The sequence below is a fragment of the Ammospiza caudacuta genome, chromosome 26 (genome assembly GCF_027887145.1).
Source record: "Ammospiza caudacuta isolate bAmmCau1 chromosome 26, bAmmCau1.pri, whole genome shotgun sequence".
NCBI lineage: Eukaryota > Metazoa > Chordata > Aves > Passeriformes > Passerellidae > Ammospiza > Ammospiza caudacuta.
The window spans coordinates 7,348,143-7,373,170 of record NC_080618.1 but is presented as its reverse complement, the minus strand read 5'-3'; the positions used below and the strand labels follow the sequence as shown (position 1 = coordinate 7,373,170).

General features: G+C 46.8%; 2 protein-coding genes across 2 annotated transcripts in view; both read right to left on the bottom strand.

Moving 5' to 3' along the window:
* The window catches only part of ANTXR1 (ANTXR cell adhesion molecule 1), a 36,128-nt gene extending 17,232 nt beyond the window's left edge, over positions 1 to 18,896 (bottom strand). The window contains 10 exon segments of the mRNA XM_058820227.1: positions 2,856 to 2,954; positions 3,763 to 3,823; positions 6,805 to 6,885; positions 7,443 to 7,511; positions 8,275 to 8,354; positions 9,299 to 9,332; positions 10,138 to 10,219; positions 11,684 to 11,755; positions 12,178 to 12,249; positions 18,551 to 18,896. Of these exon segments, the coding sequence (XP_058676210.1) occupies positions 2,856 to 2,954; positions 3,763 to 3,823; positions 6,805 to 6,885; positions 7,443 to 7,511; positions 8,275 to 8,354; positions 9,299 to 9,332; positions 10,138 to 10,219; positions 11,684 to 11,755; positions 12,178 to 12,249; positions 18,551 to 18,702 (802 nt within the window). The 5' untranslated portion in view covers positions 18,703 to 18,896.
* A 1,945-nt stretch (positions 18,897 to 20,841) lies between these two features.
* Positions 20,842 to 22,559, bottom strand: GKN1 (gastrokine 1). Its single transcript, XM_058820092.1, has 5 exons — positions 22,365 to 22,559; positions 22,085 to 22,225; positions 21,842 to 21,952; positions 21,290 to 21,425; positions 20,842 to 20,930 (listed from the first exon to the last, which is right to left on the bottom strand). The coding sequence occupies exons 1-5, from the start codon at positions 22,557 to 22,559 to the stop codon at positions 20,842 to 20,844; spliced, it is 672 nt and encodes a 223-aa protein (XP_058676075.1).
* Between the last annotated feature and the right edge of the window lie 2,469 nt (positions 22,560 to 25,028).

Genomic DNA, 25,028 nt, shown 5'->3' with positions numbered 1-25,028 from the left:
GAAATTAGGATATAGATACATTAGGATATCTGTATATTAGGATATCTGTACAATATAGAAGTTAGGATATAGGTACATTGGGATATCTGTACATTACAGAAATCAGGATATCTGTACCTTAGGATTTCCTGTATATTAGGATATCTGTACATTACAGAAGTTAGGATATAGGAGCATTAGGATATTAGGATATGGGTACATTAGGATATCTGTACATTATAGAAAATGTTGCATTTTAAGGCAGAAGCCTCTGAAGCTCAGCTAAACCTTCCAGCCCGAACCTCACTGCTTTAAAAGTGATGGGAGAAACTCCCCAGAGCCTGAGGAGCGCTGGGTGATGCTCCTGCCCTGCAGCCTGGAGCCAGGGCTCTGTGGCACTGGGGACACCGGGGCTGCCCACCCCTTTCCCAGCCCTCTGCGTGAGCTGGGCTCTCCTCACCCTGATTTATGAGCACATCATGAACTTATCACGTTGTCTCGGTGCACACGCACGCCAAGAAAACGAAGATCAGCGCCTTGTTTTCCCTTTGCTGAGGAGAGGGGGCCAAACCTGCTCCGTGCCAGCACCCACACAACAAAAGCTGCTTCGTCCTGCCAGGCCTTTCACTCGGCTCTCCTGGGTTTTTGTTTCTGTTTCTGCCCCTGCCATCAGCCCCTCTGGAAGCTTTACTGAGCTGCAGGCACAGATCAGTTTGTGTGGAGGATGTTTTGTGCTCGGCCACAAAAATGAGCTGCGCCCCAAACAAAGGAGCGCCCGCTTGGTTTGCATCACTCTGCCTGAAAGCTCACCCAGGACAGCAGACAAAGCAGGATTCCCGTCCCCTGCTCGGCTGCAGGACAGATTCCCGCAGCCCAGAGAGGGGCTGCCTGTAAAACCCCCCCAGAACGACCCAAACTGGCTCTGAGCAGAGCGCAGGAGGGTCAAACCTCCCCAAAAAAGCCAATTCTGGGCTCTGTGGGTGCCCCTCCAAGCAGGTACCTGGCACTCCTGCACCTGAGCAGCTCAGGGCAGCCTGGAAAACCCATCACTCCCAGCAAGAGAAAATCATTCCTTGTGCCATTAGCAGGGGTGGGACCTTCTGGCAAGGCAGTACCTGGAATATTTCCTGACCCTCATCATTAAAAAATAAAGCTTCGATGTATGCAGGATGCTTTGAGAGCAAGCCTCAAATGAAAGAGCAAGCTTCAAATAAACCACCCCAAGACAGCAACAAAAACAGACAAAAGGGGGGAAAAGGAAAGGGAAGGAAAGGGGAAAGGGGGAAAAGAAAAAGGGGGGAAAGAAAAGGGGGGGGAAAGGAAAAGGGGGGGAAAAGGGGGAAAAAGGAAAAGGGGGAGAGCCTGCTGCTGAACATTGCTCTGATCACTGCTCTACCCAGCCAAATACCCCTCATGCTTTCTGCAGATGTTCCTTTTATTTTACCCTGAACGTTCTGAGTCTCTGCTCCCTCACCTGCCCCCTTTCCCTGCCAGTAATCCCAATAAAACCCCATTAGCTCATGCCTTTAACCTCAGCACGTCCCAGCCCTGCTCTCTGCGCCTCATCTGGGATAATTTAAGGTTTCAGGAACTGTTGGCTTAGTGTTATCTTTAGAAATACCTCCCCTCCCCGATGCAATCAGAGGCAAACAAAGGCAGCTGAGCTTTCCAGCCTCCAGGAGGTTTCCATAAAATCCTGGTTCAGCTCTCTCAGGGAGAGGGTTTGGGTTGTGTCACCTCAGATGGGCCAAAACGCCTCCCTCATTCCCTGCCCCACCCACCAGGGAACTGCTAAATGAAAGGAAAAATTATAAATATATTTTTAAAGTCTATATTATTATTATTATTATTATTATTATTATTATTATTATTATTATTATTATTATTATTATCATCATCATCCTATTAAAAACTATCAAAGTGAGACATAAACATTAAGGAATTTAGGGATTTTAGAGGAGCTAAGGTTTTAGTCAGAGATAAGCTTTATGGGAGTTAACTAAAATAAATGGGTAGGCCTTGATGAAGTTAAGAGTTAGTAGTTAACTAATAATTGATTGCTTGTCAGCACAATGTTTGGCTAGCTGGGTTTGTAATACAGAATTATAAGAATCTATTCTTATAGAAGAATATAGGAATTGATAAATGGCTTCTAGGAACATAAGGCAATTGTTTTTTAGGAACGTAAGACAATTGTTTTTAGGAACATAAGACAATTGTGGCCTCCTCTGTTCTGAAATCAACTGAAAACAGGGAATGGGCGTTCTACCAAGGGTTCATTTGTCATATTTGCATTGAAAAGGCAGAAAGGTCAGAAGGAGGAAGATTTCATTTACTTCCTCATTTTGGGACCCCTCACCATCAAAGGGACCCATTTCAAGGGACAAACTGCTCATGCTTAATGGCTTTTGAACTAATTACGATATGGAGCAGGGGATGGGATGTACCGAAGTTATGAATATGCATTTGTATTTTGGATAGTCAATACTTGTATGGATAAAAGGGCTCTGTAATCACCTGTAAATTGGGTGTGTATTTGGGAGCTATCCCACAATAAACAAACACTTCCTAACTCTAAACTGTTAGAGAGTTTTTGGATATTGGTACCAGATCAATATCCTTATTGGGAATGGGATGTACCAAAGCCATGAATTTGTATTTCTACTTTGGGTATTCAGTACTTGCACAGATGAAAGGGCTCTGTAATCACCTGTAAACTGCAGTGTGTGTTTGGGAGCTATCCCACAATAGACACACACTTTCTAACTTTAAGCTGTCAGAGAGTTCTTGCCCGTCACAGTTGGGTACCAGTGCCAGATATCCATACCAATATCCATATTTTTTTAACAGATGAGGGGAGTTTCAGCGCTCCTTACTGAGGGTGAGGGTGTCGTTGATCCTGAAGCTGCACAGCACCCTGTCCACGCTGCGGGCGTGCCGGAACCCGTTCCCCCTGACCACCACCTGGAAGGACTCTGCCAAAACATCCAGCGTCAGCACATCCAGCCACAAACACCAGGGCTTTGTGTCCAAAAAGGAGACACGGGAGCCCTTTGATTTTCTCCAACAAAGGGAGAGCCCGTGGGGCATCCCCTGGGGTCTCTCTGATTTTTGGAGGATGCAGCCTCCCTTTTTATCCCAATTTCCAGCCACATTTCTCTTCTCTCTTTCCCCATTTCTGAGGTACTTGAGAGGTTCAGACTTCCTGATCCCAAAGATTCCCCTCTAATGTACAACCCTCCCCTTTAATTTTTAATTCTTACTGAATTTAGGGGGTTTTTTCCCCATTTCTGAGGTACTTGAGAGGTTCAGACTTCCTGATCCCAAAGATTTCCCCCTAATGCACAACTCTCCCTTTTCATTTTTAATTCTTACTGAATTTAGGGGTTTTCCCCCATTGCTTCTTCCATCTTTAACGTCCAATTTCATTTACCAGCAAACCCAAAGTTTATTCGTAAAAGCAAATATTCTTTTTCCATTCACCAATCAGTGGAATCCTTCCCATTATTCCTTTCATTTCTCAATGCTGGTTTTATCCACCACAGTTTGTAAAGACAAACCCCTCATTCCTCTCAGGCAGGAATTCAGGCCTTTTCTGTAAGAAAATCCCATTTGACACCACTTGGCAGAAGTGGGGCAGTGCAAACTGCCCTGAAAGAGAAACTCACCCCAAAACAGAGGTGAAATTTGGTAATCAGTGAATGTGGCGCTCTCCAGCAGTTAGAGATGGACTGAACATTGTATTTTGGGCAACAAGGAGAACACGGGCTGGCTCATACTCACCCCCTGCGCAGATGCTGGAGGGCTCTGCTGCCAGGATCTCGATGCAGGACTTCTTCAAAATCTGAGAGAGACAAAATGCGAATTCCTCAGCGTGGTTCCCACGGAGACAGAGATGGAAATGGAGATGTGGAAACGACCCCTGAACCCCGCAGAGCAATCCACACTGGGGCACAGTTCCAGCCCTGGGCTCCCACCCTGAACCCCCCAAACAGGTCCCAGGGCCCCCCTGGGCTGTGCCAGGGTGAGGGTGCCAGGCTCTCCCCTGCCCCTTTGTGCCCCGTTCTCTGCAATAATTCTGAAATTATTGCTCATTACCTGCAGCCCCCCGGGGCTGTGGGGGCATCGCTCAAGTGTGGACTCAAACCAGGCTCAAACATCTCCAGTTTAAGCTGAACTGTTCAGCCAGAGAGTCCTTGGGAGGGCTGGCCCTGCCTTTAAGCACTTTATTGCACTGATTGGCTTGGCTCAGGCTTGGCTCTCAGAGCAGAGGCATTATTTATTGTTTATTCATTTTATTTATAATTCATTATTTATTTATTTTATTATCGATTATTATTAACTATTATTTATTATCTATGTTATTATTTATATATACTATTTATTATTAATTTTTATTAGATTTATTTATTTATTATTTCTTATCTATGTTATCATTTATTTATATTATATATCATTAATTTTATTATTTAGTTTTTAGGTATAATTTATTATTTTATCATGTTATTATTTACTTGTTAATTATTATTTATTTATTATTATCTATGCTATTATTTCTTTATAGTATTTATTATTTTAATTATTTAGTTTTTAGGTATTTATTAATTATGTTCTTATTTATTTAATATATTATTTATTATTTATTCAATTACTTATTTTATTATATATTATTATTCATTATTTATTATCTATGTTATTACTTATATTCACTACTTATTATTTATTTTTATTGAGGTTTTATTTATTATGTATTTAATTTATTATTATTATTAATAATAATAATAATAATAATAATAATAATAATAATAATGCTGGAGGTGCTCAGCTCCCAGAGCCCAGCAAACGCCAGCCAAGCATCCTTGGGTGACTCAAACCCAGCACCAAAACTATTTTCCCAACTTTAAACTGAAACATCTGCGAGGGAAGAACAGCAACCAATGCAACAAACCCTATCAGGAAAGGAGAATTTTTGGGTTTTGTTTATACCTAATTGCAAAAGCCACTCCTAGAGCCAGGCTTTGCTTCTTGGAACATTTAGACAGGAATTTGAAGGTTTAAAACATTGAGACAGAAGTTTTACTGAGAAAGCAGAGCTGGAAGTACCAGGGGGCTGGAGGATGCTCTGAGCTGGTGCAGCCCGACAGGTGAGGAGAGAGGAGATTTGCAGCAACAAGGTTGTACAGGAACTGTCGGGTGGGGAAAAAGAGAAAGTCAGCAGCTGAGAACAGAACTGGAGCATTCAAAACAGGAGAATTTAAAATAGAAGCGTTTAAAAGATGAGAATTTAAAATAGAAGAATTTAAAACAGAATAAGGGAAAACCACAGAGAATGTAAAATACAATCAGCACTTTTTAAAATGAAGTAAAGCCCCCCATGATTAAATTCGAGACGAATGACCTCTGCCCAGCCATTCACAAACATTCCTGCTGGCTCGGAGGGGGGAATTGCAGGTGTCTCATTTGGATGATGCAGATCCCCCAGTCCAGTCTAACCCCTTTACATGACCATTAAATCTGCCCCTAAACACTTCCACGGTGCCAACTGCAATATTTATTTTGATTTAGATTAAGTTTCCAAGCACACATCCTAACTCAAAGTGCAGAATTAGTGCAAAAGGACCAAAATTACAATTGTAGCACAGGGCTCCTTTTGACAAGGGAAGAGGGACCTGATTTTCCAGGAATCCAGAGATTGTCTGTTATTCTCTGGGTGATCAATGCCCTCCTTGCCATTCCTTTCACCCACAAAACCTCTTCCCTTCTCCCAGGCTGCTGCAGGGATCCATCCCTGTGCCCTTCCCTCCTTCCCAAAACGGGAATTTTCCCTCCCCTCTCAGCTGGAGCAGCTCCTGGAGGTTGAAAAATCACAACTGGAAGGGGAGGCAGAGCTGGGATTCATTAAAAACAGCTGCGGAGGGAATGCAGGGCTGGGGAGCCAAGCATTGCTGTGCTGCTGTTGTTGTTGTGCTGCTCTCTGAAATAAATGAAATAAATGAAATAAATGAAATAAATGAAAGAGCACTGGGAAAACTGGGGGGAAAAATTGGGGGAAAAATGGGGGGGAAACTCTCTTCACAGGGTAGGAAGACAAAGCAATTCCTTCTCTAGCTGGGGACCAAGGACAACCACCCAAATCTCAGGCCCAAGAACATAAACATGGTGGAATGAAGAGAGAACACAAGGAGGATGGGACTTCATAACCTAAATCTGTAATTAGGAAATTAACTCCAATATGTAAATAGAGCAGAACTTGTAAAAGTGACAGACCTTGTGACCTGTTGCCCATTTTGGTTCATCCTGGGTTCATTTTGTGCCCATTTTGGTTCACCTTGGGGTCATTTTGTGCCCATTTTGGTTCATCTTGGGTTCACTTTGTTCCCATTTTGGTTCATCTTGGGTTCACTTTGTGCCCATTTTGGTTCATCCTGGCTCCATTTTGGTTCATCTTGGGTTCATTTTGCGCCCATTTTGGTTCATCCTGGCTCCATTTTGGTTCATCTTGGGTTCATTTTGTGCCCATTTTGGTTCATTCTGGGCGCAGCCCTGGCTGGGCTCTGGTGCTGCCCAAGGTGGATCCATGCAGGAGATCCTTTTAATCAATCCCTGCTTTATTCTGTAACTCTGCTCTAGCCCAGCCTCCCCCAGGCACCACAGGAATGGGGAAACTGGGCCCTATTGACAAATTCCACCCCAAAGCAGCATTTGAGCACAGACCAAGGCTGCTCCCCTTGGCCTGAGCGATGCAGTGAATTATTTTCCAGCGGGCTCTGGTGATCACAGGAAAACCCAAGCTCAGGAGTGCAACCAGTGGGTGGCAATACTCACAGAGTCGATGATGCCCTGCAGGGCCTCAAAGCCATCGTTGACAGGGAACACGTGGTCTCTGCTGTCAGCAATCCGGGCGAGCTGCCACAGGGGGACAAACGGAACAGAAATGCAGAGGGGGACATCAATTAGCCTGCAGGCAGATAATTAACGCTTCCCCAGATTGCAAATAAAACCCTCCAATGCTCAGCTGCTCTCTCTGGGGTGCCCCTGCGAGGCAACACAGGGAATAAACCACAGGTGGTTTATTGGGCAGGAAAATGTTTGTCCTGTTAGCCTGGTTGGTTTGTAAATCAGGGATTTCTCAGATCAGGGATCAGAAAGGATTTGGAGACAAGGCACAACATGGTTTTCACTGGTACCCAGGGGCTAATGATCTTTAGGGCAAACCCAAAACAGGTTGGACTCCATAATCATGGAGGCATTTTCCAACCTTAACTCTTCCAAAATTCCTTGAAATTGGCCTGATCCAGCTCTCCTGTCAGGACAGGGATTTTTTTTACTGGGCCTGTGTTCAGGGAGGAGCCAGGCAGACACCAGGGGATGCTTTGTGGAGGTTGGAAGGGCTCAGGGAGCATTGAGAACCTCTGTGGTGATGAGGAGGAGCCTCCTGCAGGCTGCCAGGGCTGGGGTCTCACCTGGGTCTCGTTGAAGTCCTTCACCCCCACGCAGTACACGGTGGCCCCCAGGTCCCTGGAGCGGTTGGCCTGCAGGGGACAGGGGCACAGCAGGGTCACCAACGGTGGGGAACCCTTAAAATCACAGAAAAGCTGCAAAGGCAGGCCTCAGAGACAGCAGAACTGTGATTAGAGCTAAGCAGGAGCCATGAGATTGGTCAGCAGAAAAGTTCTGTGAGATGTACAAAGTAAGGACAAATGTTGGTTTTACTCTACAAACCCAATTCTTGTTGTTGCTGTTGGATTTAATGCTGCCCTTTGGACAGACTGAGAGGGAAAACTCTGTCCATAGCAAACCCATGCAGAAATTCCCTCTGCCAAGTTTAGGTCACCCTGGTTTGACTGGCAAGGGCCAATTGCTCATCTCTGCAGGGAGAATATCCAAAGGAACATTGGGGATGCTGAGAACGTGTGCTTGAACCCCAGGGATGTTTGTGTCAATGCCAGGCTGGCTGATCTGAGGGAGTTTCTGATGTGGCAGAAGCCACCACCCTCCCTCTGCAGTCCTGACTTTGTGTGAGGGGAGAAAAGCAAAGTGAAAGTGAGAATATTCAGCATTTCCCAGAACAATCCAGTAAACGCTGAGAGTTTTCAGCTGTGAACAATTTGTCCTCCTGTGTTTATTTTGAACTGGAGGTTTTAACCCCTCTCCTTCCCCCTGAGCAGCCTCAGCTGGGGTGGCTCAGGGTGTTGTCCTTTGGGTTCCTGTCTGCAGAGCACCAAAGTGGAGATTTCTCACTGGGAAAAAGCTTCTCCTCATCCTCTGCATTCCCCTGCCTCCCTGGCCACTTACCTCCCTCTCAGAGTAGAAAAACAGATCCTCGTGGAGCTCCCCATCTGTCAGTGCAATGATGACACTGGCAGTCCTGTAACCTGAACACACAAACCTCCTTAGTGCTGGCTTTGCTAAACCACCTCAGAAAGCATCCTTGGATTTGTTAAACCACCTCAGAAAGCATCCTTGGGTTTGTTAAACCACCTCAGAAAGCATCCTTGGGTTTGTTAAACCACCCCAGAAAGCATCCTTGGGTTTGCTAAACCACCTCAGAAAGCACCTTTTGGTTTGCTAAACCACCTCAGAGAGCATCCTTGGGTTTGTTAAACCACCTCAGAGAGCATCCTTGGGTTTGTTAAACCACCTCAGAAAGCATCCTTGGGTTTGTTAAACCAGCCCAGAAAGCACCTTTTGGTTTGCTAAACCACCTCAGAAAGCATCCTTTGGTTTGCTAAACCACCTCAGAGAGCATCCTTGGGTTTGTTAAACCATCTCAGAAAGCATCCTTGGGTTTGCTAAACCACCTCAGAAAGCACCTTTTGGTTTGCAAAACCACCCCAGAAAATATTCTTTGGTTTGCTAAACCATCTCAAGAACATCCTGGTGGCATTCCAGGCCAGGGAATGAGGCTGCAGCCACCAAAGTCCCAATTTGCTCCCAGTTAGCTCCTGGTTTTATTCCTGCTCTCAGTACCAGAAATCCAGAGGGGCTTTTCCAGCTGGTGACAAAAAGCTCAATTGGGATTTAAACAAAGATAGTGGGGAAAGGGCCTAAAAATCTTCAAGATCCCTGAGCAACATTTCAGGAACATCATAAAACCTTTGCAGCCTTCCCTTGCAAACCAGAAAGATTTTACATCCATTACAGGGAAGGAAAGGACATTTTTCCAGTTGTCTGCACCAGTCCCTGCAAGAACAGGAGACACCCCCACCCTTCCCACAGCAAAGCTGCATTTATTTTTTTTTTTAGATCTGTTAAAGTTATCAATCAAAAAGAAAGAGAAAAAAAACAAACATTCAGTGGATCAAGAAGGGGCTCTCACCGTGAACATTCTCGTGGTAAATCTGCTCACTGGCCTGAAATCAGATCAGAAGATTGTCAGTAATAAATCAACAATCGGTTTGTTCATCCATCAGCCAAAGCAACCCCAGAGCTGTGTCCCACTGCTCTCCTCTCTGGAAACCCCATCCCCTTTCACCCCCCCTGAGAAACATCCCAGGCTAATATTCCTAAATAAATATTCCTAAATATCCCCAAATAAATATTCCTAAATATTCCTGAATAAATATTCCTAAAGATTCCTAAATATTCCTAAAGAAATATTCCTAAATAAGAATTCTTAAATATTCCTAAATAAATATTCCCAAACATCAGTGCCAAATATTCCTCAGCAGCCCCAGATCAGCTATCCCAGCTGCAAATACACCAACAGCTCAGTCCGTGTGCTCCCGTTTCAGGGATGGGGCAGCACTTGAACAGTTCAAACCCTTCCCAAATCCCCACGTGGGAGGCAGTGCAGGAGCTCAGCTTTAGAGAAACTCCCGAGCCTGTAAAAATATGTAAAAATGTCAAAACCTGAGCTGGTAAAAATACATAAAAATGTCAGAACCATGCCCAGGAGGAGAAGACAATAAGGTCTGCAGTCCTTTGGGCACCCCAGGCGTGAGCTGTGGCCTCAGCCCACCCAGCCCAGGTGGGACTGACCCCTTCCCACCCTGCTGGACACAGACCCAGCGCCACTGCCTTCCCCAGGCAGAAATGAAGGAATGAGCAGAGTTCGCAGCCCCAGCCCTGCAGAGGGACAGGGTCCCTCTCCCCCAGCAGGAATTCCCAAGGGTTGCGCAGCCCCCGGGGAGCAGAGACAGCCCCTGGCCCCGTTACCCTCTCAAATCCTTCGTGCATGTACGTGTCCCCTCCTGGCAGCACCTTCTGCAGCTCCTCCAGGCCCTGCCGGATCTGCTCCCTGCGAGGAAGGCAGGGCTGTGAGAGACACCCAGCAGAACGCCACCGAGGCGTCCTGGTGGCACTGCGACACCCAGGGGGAAAGCCACCAGGGTGTCCTGGCACCCAGCACAGGTGGGTGATGGACCCAGGGCGTCCTGGTGGCACTGTGACATCCAGGACAAAGCCACCAGGGTGTCCTGGCACCCAGCACAGGCGGGTGATGGACCCAGGGTGTCCTGGTGGCACTGTGACATCCAGGACAAAGCCACCAGGGTGTCCTGGCACCCAGCACAGGCGGGTGATGGACCCAGGGTGTCCTGGTGGCACTGTGACATCCAGGAGCAAAGGACCAGGGTGTCCTGACGGGCAAAGCCACCAGGGTGTCCTGGCAGGAGAAAGCCACCAGGCTGTTCTGGAACCCAGCAGAGGTGGGTGATGGAACCAGGATGTCCTGGCTGGCACTGTGTGACACCCAGGAGAAAGCCACCAGGGTGTCCTGGCAGGCAAAGCCACTAGGATGTCCTGGTGGCACTGCGACACCCAGGACAAAGCCACCAGGGTGTCCTGGCAGGCACTGTGACACCCAGGAGCAAAGGACCAGGGCATCCTGGTGGAAGTGTGACACCCAGGAGCAAAGCCACCAAGGTGTCCTGGCAGGCAAAGCCACTAGGATGTCCTGGCAGGCACTGTGACACCCAAGACAAAGCCACCAAGGTGTCCTGGCACCAAGCACAGGTGGGTGATGCCCCCAGGCTGTCCTGGCATGCCGGGCACAGAGATGGGAACCAGAGTCACCCAGTGCCTCCCCAGGCTGGTCCATCCTCCCAGCCCTGTCCTGCAGGAGATGCCCAGTGAGGGTGCACTGCTCTGCAGGAAGGCAGCCAGCTCCCTCCCCTCTGGAATGTGATCCCAGCCATCTGAGATGTAAAACACATGCTGGCTTACACACCCCACACATGTGGAACATATATTCCTGCTCCACGTGGCAGTGGAGTGAACAGAGGAAGCGAGAGAGATTTAGGGACCTCATCCAGCTCTCCTTGCAAGGCAGAATAATTAAAATAAAATAAAAATAAAATAAAACATTTAAAAAATAAAATAAAATAAACAACACAAAATATTAAAAAGGAAAAATAACTAAAAGTAAAATAAATGAAAAAAATAAAATAGAATAATCCATCCCATAGATTTTTCTGGGATTAACATGGGGCTCTGTAAGGGAGTGGCAGGGACACCCTTGACAAACAAGGCAATCTGGTATTGCCACAAAACCCACCCCAAACTCTTTTTGGCTGTGCCACACCTTCAGGCCCTGAGGAAATCTCACTGCCCCCCCAGCCAGGGGTGTGGGTGGCACCTCTGCCTTCCAAGCTGCTTTTGTGGGAAGGGATTTTCATCCCTGAGGATGTTCCACAGGCACTGAGCCTCTGCTCCTCTGACAAAAGCACACAGAAGCTGCTGTTGACTTTAAACCTCTCCTTACCTGTCTTCTGTTAACCTCATCAGAATCGTCCCTCTGGTTGAAAAGACAATGAAGGACATCCTCAGCTGAGGGCTGGAGGAGAGAAAAAAGGGAATTAATGTGACACAATCACACCCAGCCCAGCAGGATGGAAACGTGTTCAGCCCTGGGCTTTGCTAGCCCAGGGAAACCTCAGGGAATCCTTGTGAAACCTGGGATTGTTAAAGCCAGAAAGGCAGGAATACATGGAATTGTTTTATCTCCCGCAGGTCTGAGCCAGGGAAGGCAGGCAGGAATACATGGAATTGTTTTATCTCCCGCAGGTCTGAGCCAGGGAAGGCAGGCAGGAATACATGGAATCGTTTTATCTCCCCCTGGCCCTCAGAACAGGAGCGTGGGGAGCAGCAGTGAATGGAGGGTGAGCCCTTTGTGCACCACATTTCCCCATGGAGCAGCACAGGAGGGGCTGGGCTGGCAGCCCCAGATTTCCCTGGGGATTTCAGAACTTTACTTACCTGATGAACTTCCTGGCCAGGTGCTCCACAAAGTGATAGATCTCGTTCCAGTGGTGCAGGACACTGCCTGACCTGGGGACACAGGGGTGACAGACAGACAGACAGACACGTCAGGGTCACTGCTCTGCCCACACTGCCCAGGGAGGCATCTCCTCTGTTCAGCACTCACTGCTCTTCATCCAGAGACATCAAGCTGGGACTGACATTTCCCACTCAACTTAAAATCAAAATAATTCCCGCTCCTGTGACGGTGCTCACAGGGGTCCCAGGATGAGGGAAGAGATGAGAATGTTGTCTCCATGTTTCAGAAGACTTGATGTATTATCTTAACATAAAATTATTATTAATAACTTATTATATTTCTATAACTCTATAATATTATATTTATAATATTTTATAAATATTAATATTATATAAATAGTATAAATAATTGTAAATTATAAAAGTATAAATATTTTTATTATATTATGACATTATAATACTACTAATATTTTATAAAATATTGTTAATATTTTATAATAGTATATAATTTGTTTTAATATATAATTATTATATATAATAGAATATATAATTTATTGTTTTAATATTTAATTAATATATAATATATATTAAAACTATACTAAAAGAATAGAAGAAAGGATTTCATCAGAAGGCTGGCTAAGCTAAGAATAGAAAGGAACGATAACAAAGGTTTGTGGCTCGGACAGAGAGTCTGATCCAGCTCACTGTGATTGGCCATTAATTAAAAACAACCAACATGAGACCAATCCCAGATGCACCTGTTGCATTCCACAGCAGCAGATAACCATTGTTTGCATTTTGTTCCTGAGGCCCCTCAGCTTCTCAGGAGGAAAAGTCCTAAGAAAGGATTTTTCAGAAAATGTCATGGCTGCACACTCCATCGAGGGTTTGGGGCTGCCCTTGGCACTTAAGCTGGGCTTTAACACAGCCTGAACCAAACAAATAAACCCTGTGAGAGTGAGGAGCTGCCTCTGCACAATGTTTTAGATTAATTCCACCCACTCACCTCCAAACCATTACACAGAGCTTGCAGCCCAAGTGTGTTCTGAGAATTACATGCACTTGGAGGAACAGATTGTTGAACTCCTCCAGAGTTTCCACTGTGCCAGAGCCCATGAGAAGTAAAACACCTCAATCCACGTTTCAGCTGCTCTGGTTAATCCTTCCACACCTCAGCTAAAGACAAAACAAACTCATTCTGCTCCTCAGGAGAATAAACCACAGGATGTAACGGGGTTGGATTATTCTTCTTTATGTTGTAAGAACAAGGAAAAAAATAGGTTAATCAGAATCTTTCAGCACAAAATGCCCCTTCTGGCATAAACACATCTGTGAACACTGGAATATTAATATTGGAAAAAAAACTTCTTTCCTGGAGTTGGAAAATAAATGTGTCATCACTTATTCAATTCATTGAGTACAATTAGAAATATTTACATGGGAAATAACCATTCCAGCTCCAACAGAAATTCATTGGTCTGCAGCCTGAGGAAGAAAGGGTGAAGGTTTGAGATGGTTTTTCACTTCCCAGGAAGAAAAGGCAAAGGAGCTGTCCTGGCTCAGCTCTGGGAGTGCCAGGGCAGAGGCAGAGCAGGTCCTCAGGCTGCTCAGAAATAAACCCAGGATACACAGCTGTGGTTTATTGCTGTTTATTTTTATTTATTTAATGCCAATGGAGAGGCAGAGCAGGTCCCCAGCCTGGCTGCTCAGAGAATAAACCACAGGATGTAAAGCTGTTGTTTATTGCTATTTATTATTATTTATTTCATGCCAGTGCAGAGGCAGAGCAGGTCCCCAGGCTGCTCAGGAAGAAGCCACAGGATATAAAGCTGTGGTTTATTGCTATTAATTATTATTTATTTAATGCCAATGGAGAGGCAGAGCAGGTCCCCAACCTGGCTGCTCAGGAATAAACCACAGGATGTAAAGCTGTGGTTTATTGCTATTTATTATTATTTATTTCATGCTGGGGGAGAGGCAGAGCAGGCAGGACCCTCAGCAAACGCTTTTAGTGCTGAATTCTTCATTTCTTTCTTTCCTCAGGACATGGCACAAGGGCTCCTTCCCCACACAAATGTTTATTAAGAAGGAACAAAGGAACACCAATAGCCAAGCTCTCGATAAACCAATTAAACCACAGGCAGTGGGAAAATTAGAATCATAAGAGGTGAGGGGTGACAATATCAGGAGTTGCTCTCAGACAGGAAACTCAACCCCCAAATTGATAGAACAGAGACACACAGGGCTCAGCCCCAGGTGCAAATTCCCCCTGGATGGATGGGATAACTCAGAGAGCTTGAATTCCACAGGCACTCCAGGCCCAAATAATTTCCTACAACTGGCCTGGAAAAGAAGTTTTTATTGTCTTTAGGTGGTGAGGCATAAAAACCACCTGAATTTATAGCAAGGGTCACATCAGTTTCCAGAAGGCTTGGAGAGGCAAGGTTGGTTAATCAGAAACCAATTAATGCTTGTTTCGGTTGCTTTAGACCAAAAATTCCCCTCCCAAAAGCACCTCAGGGGAGATTCCCACATTTCCTGACCCAGCTGGTGGCAGGCATAAGGAGCTGGGAGCAGCAGCCCCTGCCCAAATGCAATTTCTGAATCACACTTCAGAATTCTCATGCTCTTCACTCAGCGTAAAATGGACAAACCCAATAAAAACAATAAAAATGGACAAACCCAACAGAACCATCAAAAACTGGCAAACCCAAGCCAACCAACAAAAATGGACAAACCCAGCACAACCAACAAAAATGGGCAAACCCAAGCACAACCAACAAAAATGGGCAAACCCAAGCACAACCAACAAAAATGGGCAAAACCCAAGCACAACCAACAAAAATGGACCAGCCCAACACAACCAGGATTTCTGCAGCCAGAGCAAAGCTCACAAAAGCAGCATCAGCTCGCAGTGCCACCTCCCTGAGCTGTGTCACTCAGCAGCCACACTGTAAATGACACTCCCTTTGCACAGGGAGCCAGGCCAAGAGCTCTGAGCAGGACGAGCGTTTCTAGAGTCCAACTGTAAGATAAGAAAAGCCAATTTTCAAATAGTTCTCTCCTCATATTCCCCAAAGAGCCGAGACGAGCGGTGAGCCAAGGCTTTGCAGCTGAATGGGCTGATGCTGTGAACTTGCAATTGAAGAAAAGGCTCGTCCTGAGGATGCCAAGATCTCTTCTGGATGAGGGCGCAATAGATGGAAATTAAACCCTGTGACCGTGTTCACAGGGGTCTGAGGATGAGGGAAGAGACGAGGATCTGACTCCATGTTTCAGAAGGCTGATTTATTATTTTATGATATTTATTACATTAAAACTATACTAAAAGAATAGAAGAAAGGATTTCATCAGAAGGCTGGCTAAAAATAGAAAAACAAGAATGATAACAAAGGCTTGAGACTGACCAGAGAGTCTGAGACAGCCAGACAGTGATTGGCCATTAATTAGAAACAACCACATGAGACCAATCACAGATGCACCTGTTGCATTCCACAGCAGCAGATAACCATTGTTTACATTGTGTTCCTGAGGCCCCTCAGCTTTTCAGGAGGAAAAATCCTAAGGAAAGGATTTTTCAGAAAAAATCATGGCTACAAAACCCAAGTAAACCATTCTCTTTAACAGGAGAGTGAGACCTTCTGTGGCCACCTGCTCTGGCCTTTTGTACCTGTCAGGTGTGGAGAGAGACCCTGCAGTGGCTCCTTCAGCAGTGCCCTCCTCCTCCTCGCTGGGACAGGGTGCTCCAGAACCCAAAGCTGCACCTGAAGCTGCTCAAGCCTCCCTAGACTTGGTCCTTCTTGCACTTTTTAGACTCCACTTTTCCATTTCTGCACCTGTGGCTTTGTCCAGTCACAATCCAGGAGGGATTGCACAGAATCCAGCCCCAACTCTGACACCAAGGTCTCATGTGAGTGAAGGGCTCTGCAGCTGGCAGGAGGACATGGAGACACTTGGTTCAGGGGCTGGTGTTGATCCAAAAATCTCCTTAAGCTTGCTGGGTTTGGGCTATAAGTCCCAGAGATGCCATTTACCTAAGAAGCTGTGCAGCATCCCTTTATTGAGCTCCTCAAAACCAACACCAACGAGCCCAAAAGCATCCTCTGCCCTCCCAAACCCTGCAGGAGCAATTGTGAAAGGCCTCCGGAGCACGGAGGCTCTGAGGGGTGATGCAATCCTTGGAGGAAATGCTGATATCTCGTGCCACAGCACACAGCTCGCTGCCAGCACGGATCCACGGGGCTCAGGTCAGAGCAGGACAAACCCCTCAGGACATTCCTCTCCTCCTGGCTGGCAGGGCTTGTGCAGGAAAACAACTAACAAACAAGCAGCCGTGCCTTAATTTCCATTAATCAGCAGACAGAGCGCAGAGTGCTGCAGGCACTCACTGGGTCCCAGCTGGAAGGGAGCTCCTGCCCATTCCTTCCACCAGGAATGCTCATCTGAGAAATGCAAAGCTGTGTTTCGTGTCAATGTGTGTATTTGTGATTGCCATATGTGTGGAGAGTGACAGTGGGATAGCTGCCAATTCTAACAATAACTGAGGAAAATAAACCATGGAAAAAGCCTATGAACCTATATTTTGTTTGCAATTAACCCTTGTTGATTTAGGAGCATTGGAATTAAAGCGTTAAGGATGTTGCTCTTTACTTGCGTTTAATCCATAAAAAGCTCTGCAATAATAACCTTTTGAAGTATAATTTTAGAATATTGCTTGTATCCTTGAAACTATAGCTTTGGAATATATATAAAGGAAACACACTTATCTCACACCTTAATAAAGCAGAGAAAAGCAGCTTGAGAAAGGAAGATGAACATCACCTCAAGGATTTATGGTTTTGACCAAGGGAAGCTGGGCATCACTGTTATGAGGTTTATAGTCCTTGCATTAATTAAAAGGTGGAGCATCAGGAGCACTGGCACTCTGGAGCAGGCAGTGTCTCAGCGCTGGGTTTTGCCCAGGATTTTGTAATAAAGGGTTATGTAATTCCAAGTAATTTCTGCTGATGGAATGTGGGAGCTACTGCAAAACACTCCAGAGGATCAAGCAGAAACTTCGTCTGGGAGCGCTTCTGGCAACGTGCAAACACTTTCCTGCCTCTGAAATTTATGGTTATTAATGTCAGTGCCATGGCTCTGGCAGGCAGCACCTCCACCATTTCCAAGCCTTTGCTTCGAAAGAACTGCTCTTGATGGAGAAAATCAGGACACCTATTTCAGCTAGGATTTTTTAAGGTTTTTTCCTTTCTTTTTTTTTAATTGCTGTATTGCTTTAGTAAGGAGCTTTCCAAAGCTCAGCACAAAACGATTCCACATTGCTCCATCCCCATCTGCGAAAAGCAGCACTGGTGCAGCGCCAAGGAGGTGACACTGCCACAGTTAGTGATGAAAAAGTGAGGCAGGAAGTTATCTGCAGCACAAACAGCTAAACAGGCAAAATATGCGTTTGATTAACAGAAGAAACAAAGAAAGTGTGACTCAGCTCGGGCAGATGAAGCTCTTTAAATGGGCTGCTCTCCATCCCAGCAGCTGAATTCAGCCCTCTCTGAGGGGAGCAGCCCCTCTCTGAGAGCTGTGGGCATGGGCAGAACTCCCTGCGATATCCCAGCCCTGGAATTGGTGCTGCAGGAACAATTCTGCACTCCCTGCAGGGACAATTCTGCATTCCCTGCATGTTCCCAGCCCTGGAACTGGTGTCTGAAGGAGCAATTCTGCACTCCCTGCATGTTCCCAGCCCTGGAATTTGTGCCTGCAGGAACAGTTCTGCACTCCCTGCACATCCCAGCCCTGGAACTGGTGTCTGAAGGAACAATTCTGCACTCCCTGCATGTTCCCAGCCCTGGAACTGGTGTCTGCAGGAACAATTCTGCACTCCTTGCATGTTCCCAGCCGTGGAACTGGTGTCTGAAGGAACAATTCTGCACTCCCTGCACATCCCAGCCTGGAATTAGTGTCTCCAGGGCCAATTCTGCACTCCCTGCACATCCCAGCCTGGAATTAGTGTCTCCAGGGCCAATTCTGCACTCCCTGCAGGAACAATTCTGCACTCCCTGCACATCCCAGCCCTGGAATTGGTCTCTCCAGGGCCAATTCTGCGCTCTTTAGGCGCTGCTTTAACCAACACACTCGAGCTCAGCGCGCACAAAGCTCCCGCCCTGTAAAACCCACAACGATGCCATCACGGGGCACAAAGGGATTTGGGCACCGGAGCCACCACAGCAATAACACAGCAAGCAGCGGGAGCCGCGAGGTGCCCCGGGGACGCGGGGACTCCCGCAAACCCCAAACCCAGGGGAAATCTCCTCATCCCAGCCCAGAGCCCGGCGGAACGAACAAAGCAGGCGGGACTCACTTGTCCAGGATGAAATACAGATCGAACCCTCCGTAGCAGGCAGGACCTCCGTGCTCTCTCCGCCCGCCGTGCCCAGCGCAGGTGAGGCTGCAAACGGCGAGCAAGGCGCACTGCAAACCAAACCTCCAGACGCTCTGCTTTGCAGTGGCCATTATATCCACAGAGGAGGAGAAAAAGAAAAAAAAAAAAAAAATCTCTTCTTCCGAGGCTGCTTTATTTCCCAGGTTTCTCCACAAAAGCCATCCAGCGACCCCCGGGAGGTTTCGGTGTGAATTGTATTCCTGAAAACTCCGCTCGCAGCAGCTGTCCGCAGGAATTGCCAGGCTTTCCTTCCCCCTTGTTTCCCTCGCGCCGCTGTTTCTCGGTTTCGGATTTCAAGATGCACAATACTGTATTTCACTTTTTTTCTTTTTAAAGGGACTCGACCCTCAGTGTCCCCGGCAGCTCTGGGGGAGCAGCACCATTGTTTGCCAGGAGCAGCCTCCTCCTTCTCCTCCTCTCGCTTTGTCACGGGCTTCAGCAAACGCAGGGAGGGTTTGTGGCTTCCCCCCCTTCCCTTTAATTATTATTGTTATTATTGAAAACGGCAAGCTCTGCTTTTCCTTGGTGAGATAAGCTCGGAGAATGCCATCTCGTGGCCACAAAATCTGCAGCACGGAATGGAATCCCAGCACGGAATGGAATCCCAGCACGGAATGGAATCCCAGCCCGGGCTGGGTTAGGACGGACCTAAAGCCCAGCCCAGCTCTGGCAGGGACAGTTTCACTGCCCCAGGGTGCTCCAGACCCCATCCAGCCTGGCCTTGGCACTGCCAGGGATCCACAGCTGCTCTGGGAATCCCATCGCAGCCCCTCTCCCAATATTTCTCCCCAAAATCCCAGGGAATCCTGGAATGGTTTGGGTTGGAGGAGACCTCAAAGCCCATCCAGCCCCACCATGGGTCCCACACCTCCCCGTGTCCCAGGTGGCTCCAACCTGGCCTTGGGCACTTACAGGGATTTCAGCTGCTCTGGGAATTCAATCCCACCCCCACAGGGAGGAATTCCTTCCCAAAACCCAAAATCCCACCTAACCCTGCCCCCAAGGCCGTTCCCTCCATCCTGTCACTTCAAATTTGCTCCCCACACAGAGAGATGTGCAGGGACATCTTTATTTCCATAGACAGAAGAGACGTGCAGAGAAATCTTTGTTCCCCATACAGACAGAAGAGACGTGCAGGGACGGCTTTGTTCCCCACACAGACAAAAGAGATGTTCAGGGACATCTTTATTTGTGCAGGGACATCTTTGCTCCCCACACAGACAAAATCTGGGTTTAAAGACCTTTAAAACCTTGGGGCAGCTTCTCAGGAGCGAAGAGCTTCCTCCCCTGCCTTTTCTCACTCCTGAGCAGCGCCCAGCAGTTCCTGTGGTCACCAAAGCCTGCCCCAAATCCCCAAACTCCAAAGCCTGACCTGTTCCAAGGAAACCAGAGGAGAATATAAATCAATGTACACTCACCTCTCCTTCCACAAACAGCACCCCAGGCTCCACGGCAGGCAGGGGAGCTCACAGCGAGCACCAAGCCCGCTGAGGGAGCCCCTGGTGCCTCCAGCCGAGCTTTTATTGCTGCAGGGATCCCAAACTCCCCGCGGGGCACACCAACAGCCCCAATCCCCTAAATGCCAACACCTGGGGAGCTCAGAGGGGCTGTCAGGGGATGCGATGCTCTGTGCCAGGCTTTCCAGCTGTGCGACTCGAGGCTGACACTCAGCGGCCAAGAGGATTTCTTTCTTCCCTGGGCTGCTGTAATTGTTGAGAGATTTGAGCAACAGGAATCCCAGCCTTGCTTTGTGTCAGGGACAGAGCTGTTCTAAATCCCACAAAGGAGACTCCCCTTCCTCTAAAAAAGAGAAATTCGTTGTTTTTCACTGATTTCTATCTGCCTTTTGTGCCCCATAGGTTTTTAATGAGCAGCATCTTTCCCCAGGCAGGGAAGGAAGGTCCAAACTGTGAATTCCCTGTTTGTACCACACACACCCAGCTCTCTGGCTCTGCTGGGATGAAAAGAGCAGTGAAAGGGCAAATATGGGACAAAATATTTTCGTGGAGGTGCTCTTAGATGAAAAAAGGGTAGAGTAATGACAAACAGGCCAGAGTTATTCCATGATGAAGGAATTTAATTGATAGCTCTGCTCACCAACTGATCTGTTCCAGCACCCAATCCTCAGGAAGGAATCTCTTGGAAGAAGAGATGCCAGGGAATGATTCCAGCAGGGCTGGATTTGGGCAGCAGCTCAGGAAAGGCAGGAATTACACAAAGTTATCGTTGTGGCAGTAGGTGAGGGCCAAATATTGGAGGACGTCGAGCTTGAGGCACGATCCAAGATTGAATTGGGGTCCTTCAAACACAAGGAAAGGAAAACAATGACCATGAGACAAAGATGCTGTTAGGTGGTCTGGGTCAGGGCAGCTCTGAGCTGAAGGACAGAGGTGCTTGGAAACACCCTTTTTATTAACTGGGCATTTCAGGGGGGCCAAAACACTCTGAGCCCAAAATTAAGCCCCATTAAGCTGTAAGGGTTTGGTTTGGATCATTTTTGGGGGCTGTGACCCCACCCTGGCCCAGTCCTGATTGCAGAGATGTCAAACCCTTTGTACAACTGCTGAAGCCCCTGCGTGCTGTGGGTTCTGAGGTGCAAGAGCAGCAGTCGTGCATTGAACAAATGTTCAGAGACAGAATTCCTCTGCTTGCGCTCACCCTGAACTTCATAGGCCACATAAGTTGAGAGCCCTCTGCACGTGGAGAAGATGTCTGGTCCATAAGATTCCAGGTCACGGATGGCTCTCCTGATGAGGGTGAAGGTGATCTCCTTGCTAGGGGGTCTTGGGTGCCTCTGGTTCTAAAGAGCAAACACCAGCACTCAGCAAGTTCAGTGCCCTGCTCTGCTCAACTCCAGGCACACTCCTCGTTTTAGTTGTTATAAAATAATAAAAACAACAACAATAACAATAGCAATAACAATAACGTTGTGATAATGTAAACAATGTAAACAATGTAATAAGAATAATCTAACTGAGCTACAACACTGGCTAAACATGTAAACCCTCCACTGGAAGCATCTGAACAAGGGTATTCCAATTTTCAAAAGCTGAAAGTCACATTGTTGTAAAATGTCATTGAAATTGATAAAACTATCTAATTAATGGTGTGACAAATCTGGTCTTTAAAGTATGTGTTGCTTTTGGAAATAGCAAGGTTTCACTTTGCATTAAGTACAACTTTCTAATAACTGTTCCTTTTCAATCTCACCCTGAGGTCTGCAGCCAGCTGGGGAAGTCCATCAAAGCTGGGCATCTCTGTTCTGTTCATTATGGAAATGTAGCAAGCTCTCTCTGGCAGCACTTTGGTGGCCATAAAGCCCTGTAAAATAAAGTTGTTGACCACATGGAGTTTAATCATTAATATTGGAATTTCATACCTATTAAAAAAAGTAAAAATCCGGTTTTTACTGAGTGTTTGAGCTGCTCTGAACAAGCCCCTCCCTGCACTCACTGTGTCATAGTTCCAGATGGTTTTCCAGTACTCATGGTCGGTCTTCTGCTCAATACTTGCCACCAGCCATTTCCTATTGATGGTCATAATTTGGTAGCCTCCACTAATGGAGATTTTCTTGCTTATTTCAGTCTGCTGGTGCTAGAAAAACAAATGAAAGAACACAGGCTTTCAAGTGATTGTCTCCCCAAGGCTTTGGAAAAATGAAAGGTTCAAGGATATCTCATGAAGCAGGGAACATAGAAAGAGCAGCATTGTGGAATTGTTCATTTGTACTCACGTAATCAGCAAGGGCTGGAGTCAGGACGAGTCCTAGAAGGACTGCAGTCAAAATCTGAAATGAAAACCAAATGCAAAAGTGTAACTGCAGCTCTGGCTGACAAATCTGGTTATGGGAGTCCTCCTTCCCTTTTCCTAATCTGATGTTCAAGGGTCCTCCTTGGATCCTTTTTTTGGTTTCAACCTGGGATTGCATCAGTGCCCCCAAAGGGAGGCAGCCTTGCTTTACCCCAGGGGCTGAGCTCTCCTTCTGGAGGAGCACGATGTCCCCAGAGAAATCCTCAGTGCTCCAGAGAGGCAGGAGCCTTTCTGAGACATAAAGGAATGGGTTTGAATCAAAGTTTCAGTTCATAAGGTAGAAAAGCATGCATACTTACAGTGAGATGCATCCTGACTGCAGAGCTGATGCTGCTGAAGGCAGAATAAGTGATGTGAGCCTCCCACCTTTTATTTGTTTTCAGAATTAGGTGTGGAAGGGCTGAATGTTGCAATAAAATTATTTTGTCGTTTGTTTGCCTGCTGCATGTCCCTGATAATTATTTCCTGGTGTAACTACTTGATCAATATGGGGATTTTACTTTTGGAAATTTTGATCTGTTGGAGTCTGATGATTATGAGGTAGGAATCTGTTGGTAGGAAAAAAGAATAAATAGGTTTTATTGCCTCCTCCAGCAATGCCACGTGTATGATGTTTCTCCTGCTCAGGCATAACCCCAGTGCCACAGTGGTGTGAACTTCCATTGTGGTGCTCCTGGGAGCTTTTCTTGATGTTCCAAATTCTGGGATAGATTAAAGGAGGTAAGGATTGAGCTTTGTGGATTCCCAGCAGTGTTTCTCTCAATAAAGCACTGGCTGCAGCGGCCAGGTTTTGGGGGATTATTGCCCTTGGAAATCAGATTAAAGGGGAGATGGTCTGTGGCCTCAGAGGGGCGGCTGGGAAGCCCATCTGGGAACTCCAAAGAGCCATCAGTGCCTTTGTGTTGGCTGTACATCCAGGCTTTGCCCCAGCCTGGTTTTCACGGCTGCTCTGGGAGCTCGGAGAGGCAAATGTGGGAGGGACACTGCTTCTGTCAGGAGCATTGGCTCCCTGACCCAGGCGGGGAACAAGGGACAATCACTCAGCCCTGACAGCCTGGGAACATGATCTACCTGGATCACAGCCTGGGTGCAACGGGGCCATTGTTACCAACTGGGACAGGCCAGGGTGGAAATCTCCTGGCAATGAAGGCCAACCATCTCCTGACCCCATCAACAGCAGAGCTAAGGGGCCCTTTGAGCTGCCCTGCACTGCACTGGGCTCCTCAAGCCTCTCCTGTGGACTGGGATGTGTCCTGCAGCTCACAAAGCCTCAGGTTTGCAGTCAAAATCTGATTTCCTGAAGGCTGGGCTGGAATCCCCCACTCCTGGAGACTCAACCCTCACCCACTGCAAAGGCATTTGACCCCTTCCAGTGAACTCAGGGGAATTTTTAACAGGTCCTTTTGCACACACAGATAGAGATGCAAACAGCTCTGGGCCCGTGTGGGTGGTGAGCAGTGATTAGGGTATGAATGTTGCTATCTAGAATCTATATTTCAGTCTTTGTTGTAACTGTAGTAAACACCATTGAATCACCTTGTAAATGAGTCAGTGTTTAAATGCTCTTAAACCCTTTGCAGCCCTGGGCTCTGTGTGTGCCATTCTGAAGGGCTTTTAATTTGATTTTCCTTTGCAGGTTTCATCTATGCAGTAAGCAACAGACCAACACTTGCCACTGAATTCTGTTAACTTTCACAAACTGATGTTGAAACCTGCTGCTAATTGATGTGCAGTCTTGCTTTTTATGCATAATATCCCAAAGTTAAATCTGAAAATGGGTTTGCCTTATTGGCAGGTGCCCTGTGTTCACAGAAGCATGACGAGTTTCCTGGGGAAGTGCTCTGATAAGAGGAGGCTTTGATACCTGGCTGATTGAATTCGTGGCATACAGGGAGGTGAGAGAAAAGTGTTCATGGTAAGCTCAGTGTATTGAGCAGCCACCTGTAAAGGAACAACAATGATCATCAGAAGCAGAGCAGAGATTCCCAGCAAACTTGCAGTGATGCTTTGTGCCAGTGTGCACCAGATAATGGACTAAGGGCTGATTTGAGTCTGGCAGAACCTGAGGGATGTGGCATGGCTGGTGCTGGCACTAAAGACAGATTTGTATTCGCCTGGATAACCTGGGGCATCCTGCCATTTTTGTTAGAGAAAAGGAAATAATCGTGATTGTAAAGATTTGAGCAACCTTGCCTCATTCTAGGAGTAGAACAACTCTGCAAATCCCACAAAGGAGACTCCCCTTCCCCTAAAAAAGGCAAATTCAATGCTTTGCCCTGCTTTCTTTCTGCCTTTTGTGCCACCTGAATCAAGATTCTTAATGGGAGGCATCTTTCTCTGAACAGGGAAGGAGGGTCCTAACTCTGAATGCCTTGTTTGTACCATCCACACCCTGGGGCTTGCCCAGCTCTTTGTCTGTGTCCTGTGTTGGGAGCTGGCAATGAAAAGAGCATCAAATGGGGCAGAAGGGAGACAATAAAAATATTTTTGTGGAGGAGTTCTTAGATGAAAAAGGGTAGAGTAATGAGAAACAAGCTGGAGTTAATACATAATGAAGGACTTTATTTGAAAGTTGTGGTCACCAGTT

What these genes read in the sequence shown, in the direction of transcription:
- GKN1 (XM_058820092.1), bottom strand. Translation starts at nt 22,559, where the DNA reads ATGCAATCCCAGGTTGAAACCAAAAAAAGGATCCAAGGAGGACCCTTG. An exon ending in AGCTGGCTGCAGACCTCAGG is followed by an intron (nt 21,426 to 21,841) that starts GTGAGATTGAAA and finishes CTTTAGAACCAG; the next exon opens with AGGCACCCAAGACCCCCTAG. An exon ending in TGTGGCCTATGAAGTTCAGG is followed by an intron (nt 20,931 to 21,289) that starts GTGAGCGCAAGC and finishes TTGTGTTTGAAG; the next exon opens with GACCCCAATTCAATCTTGGA.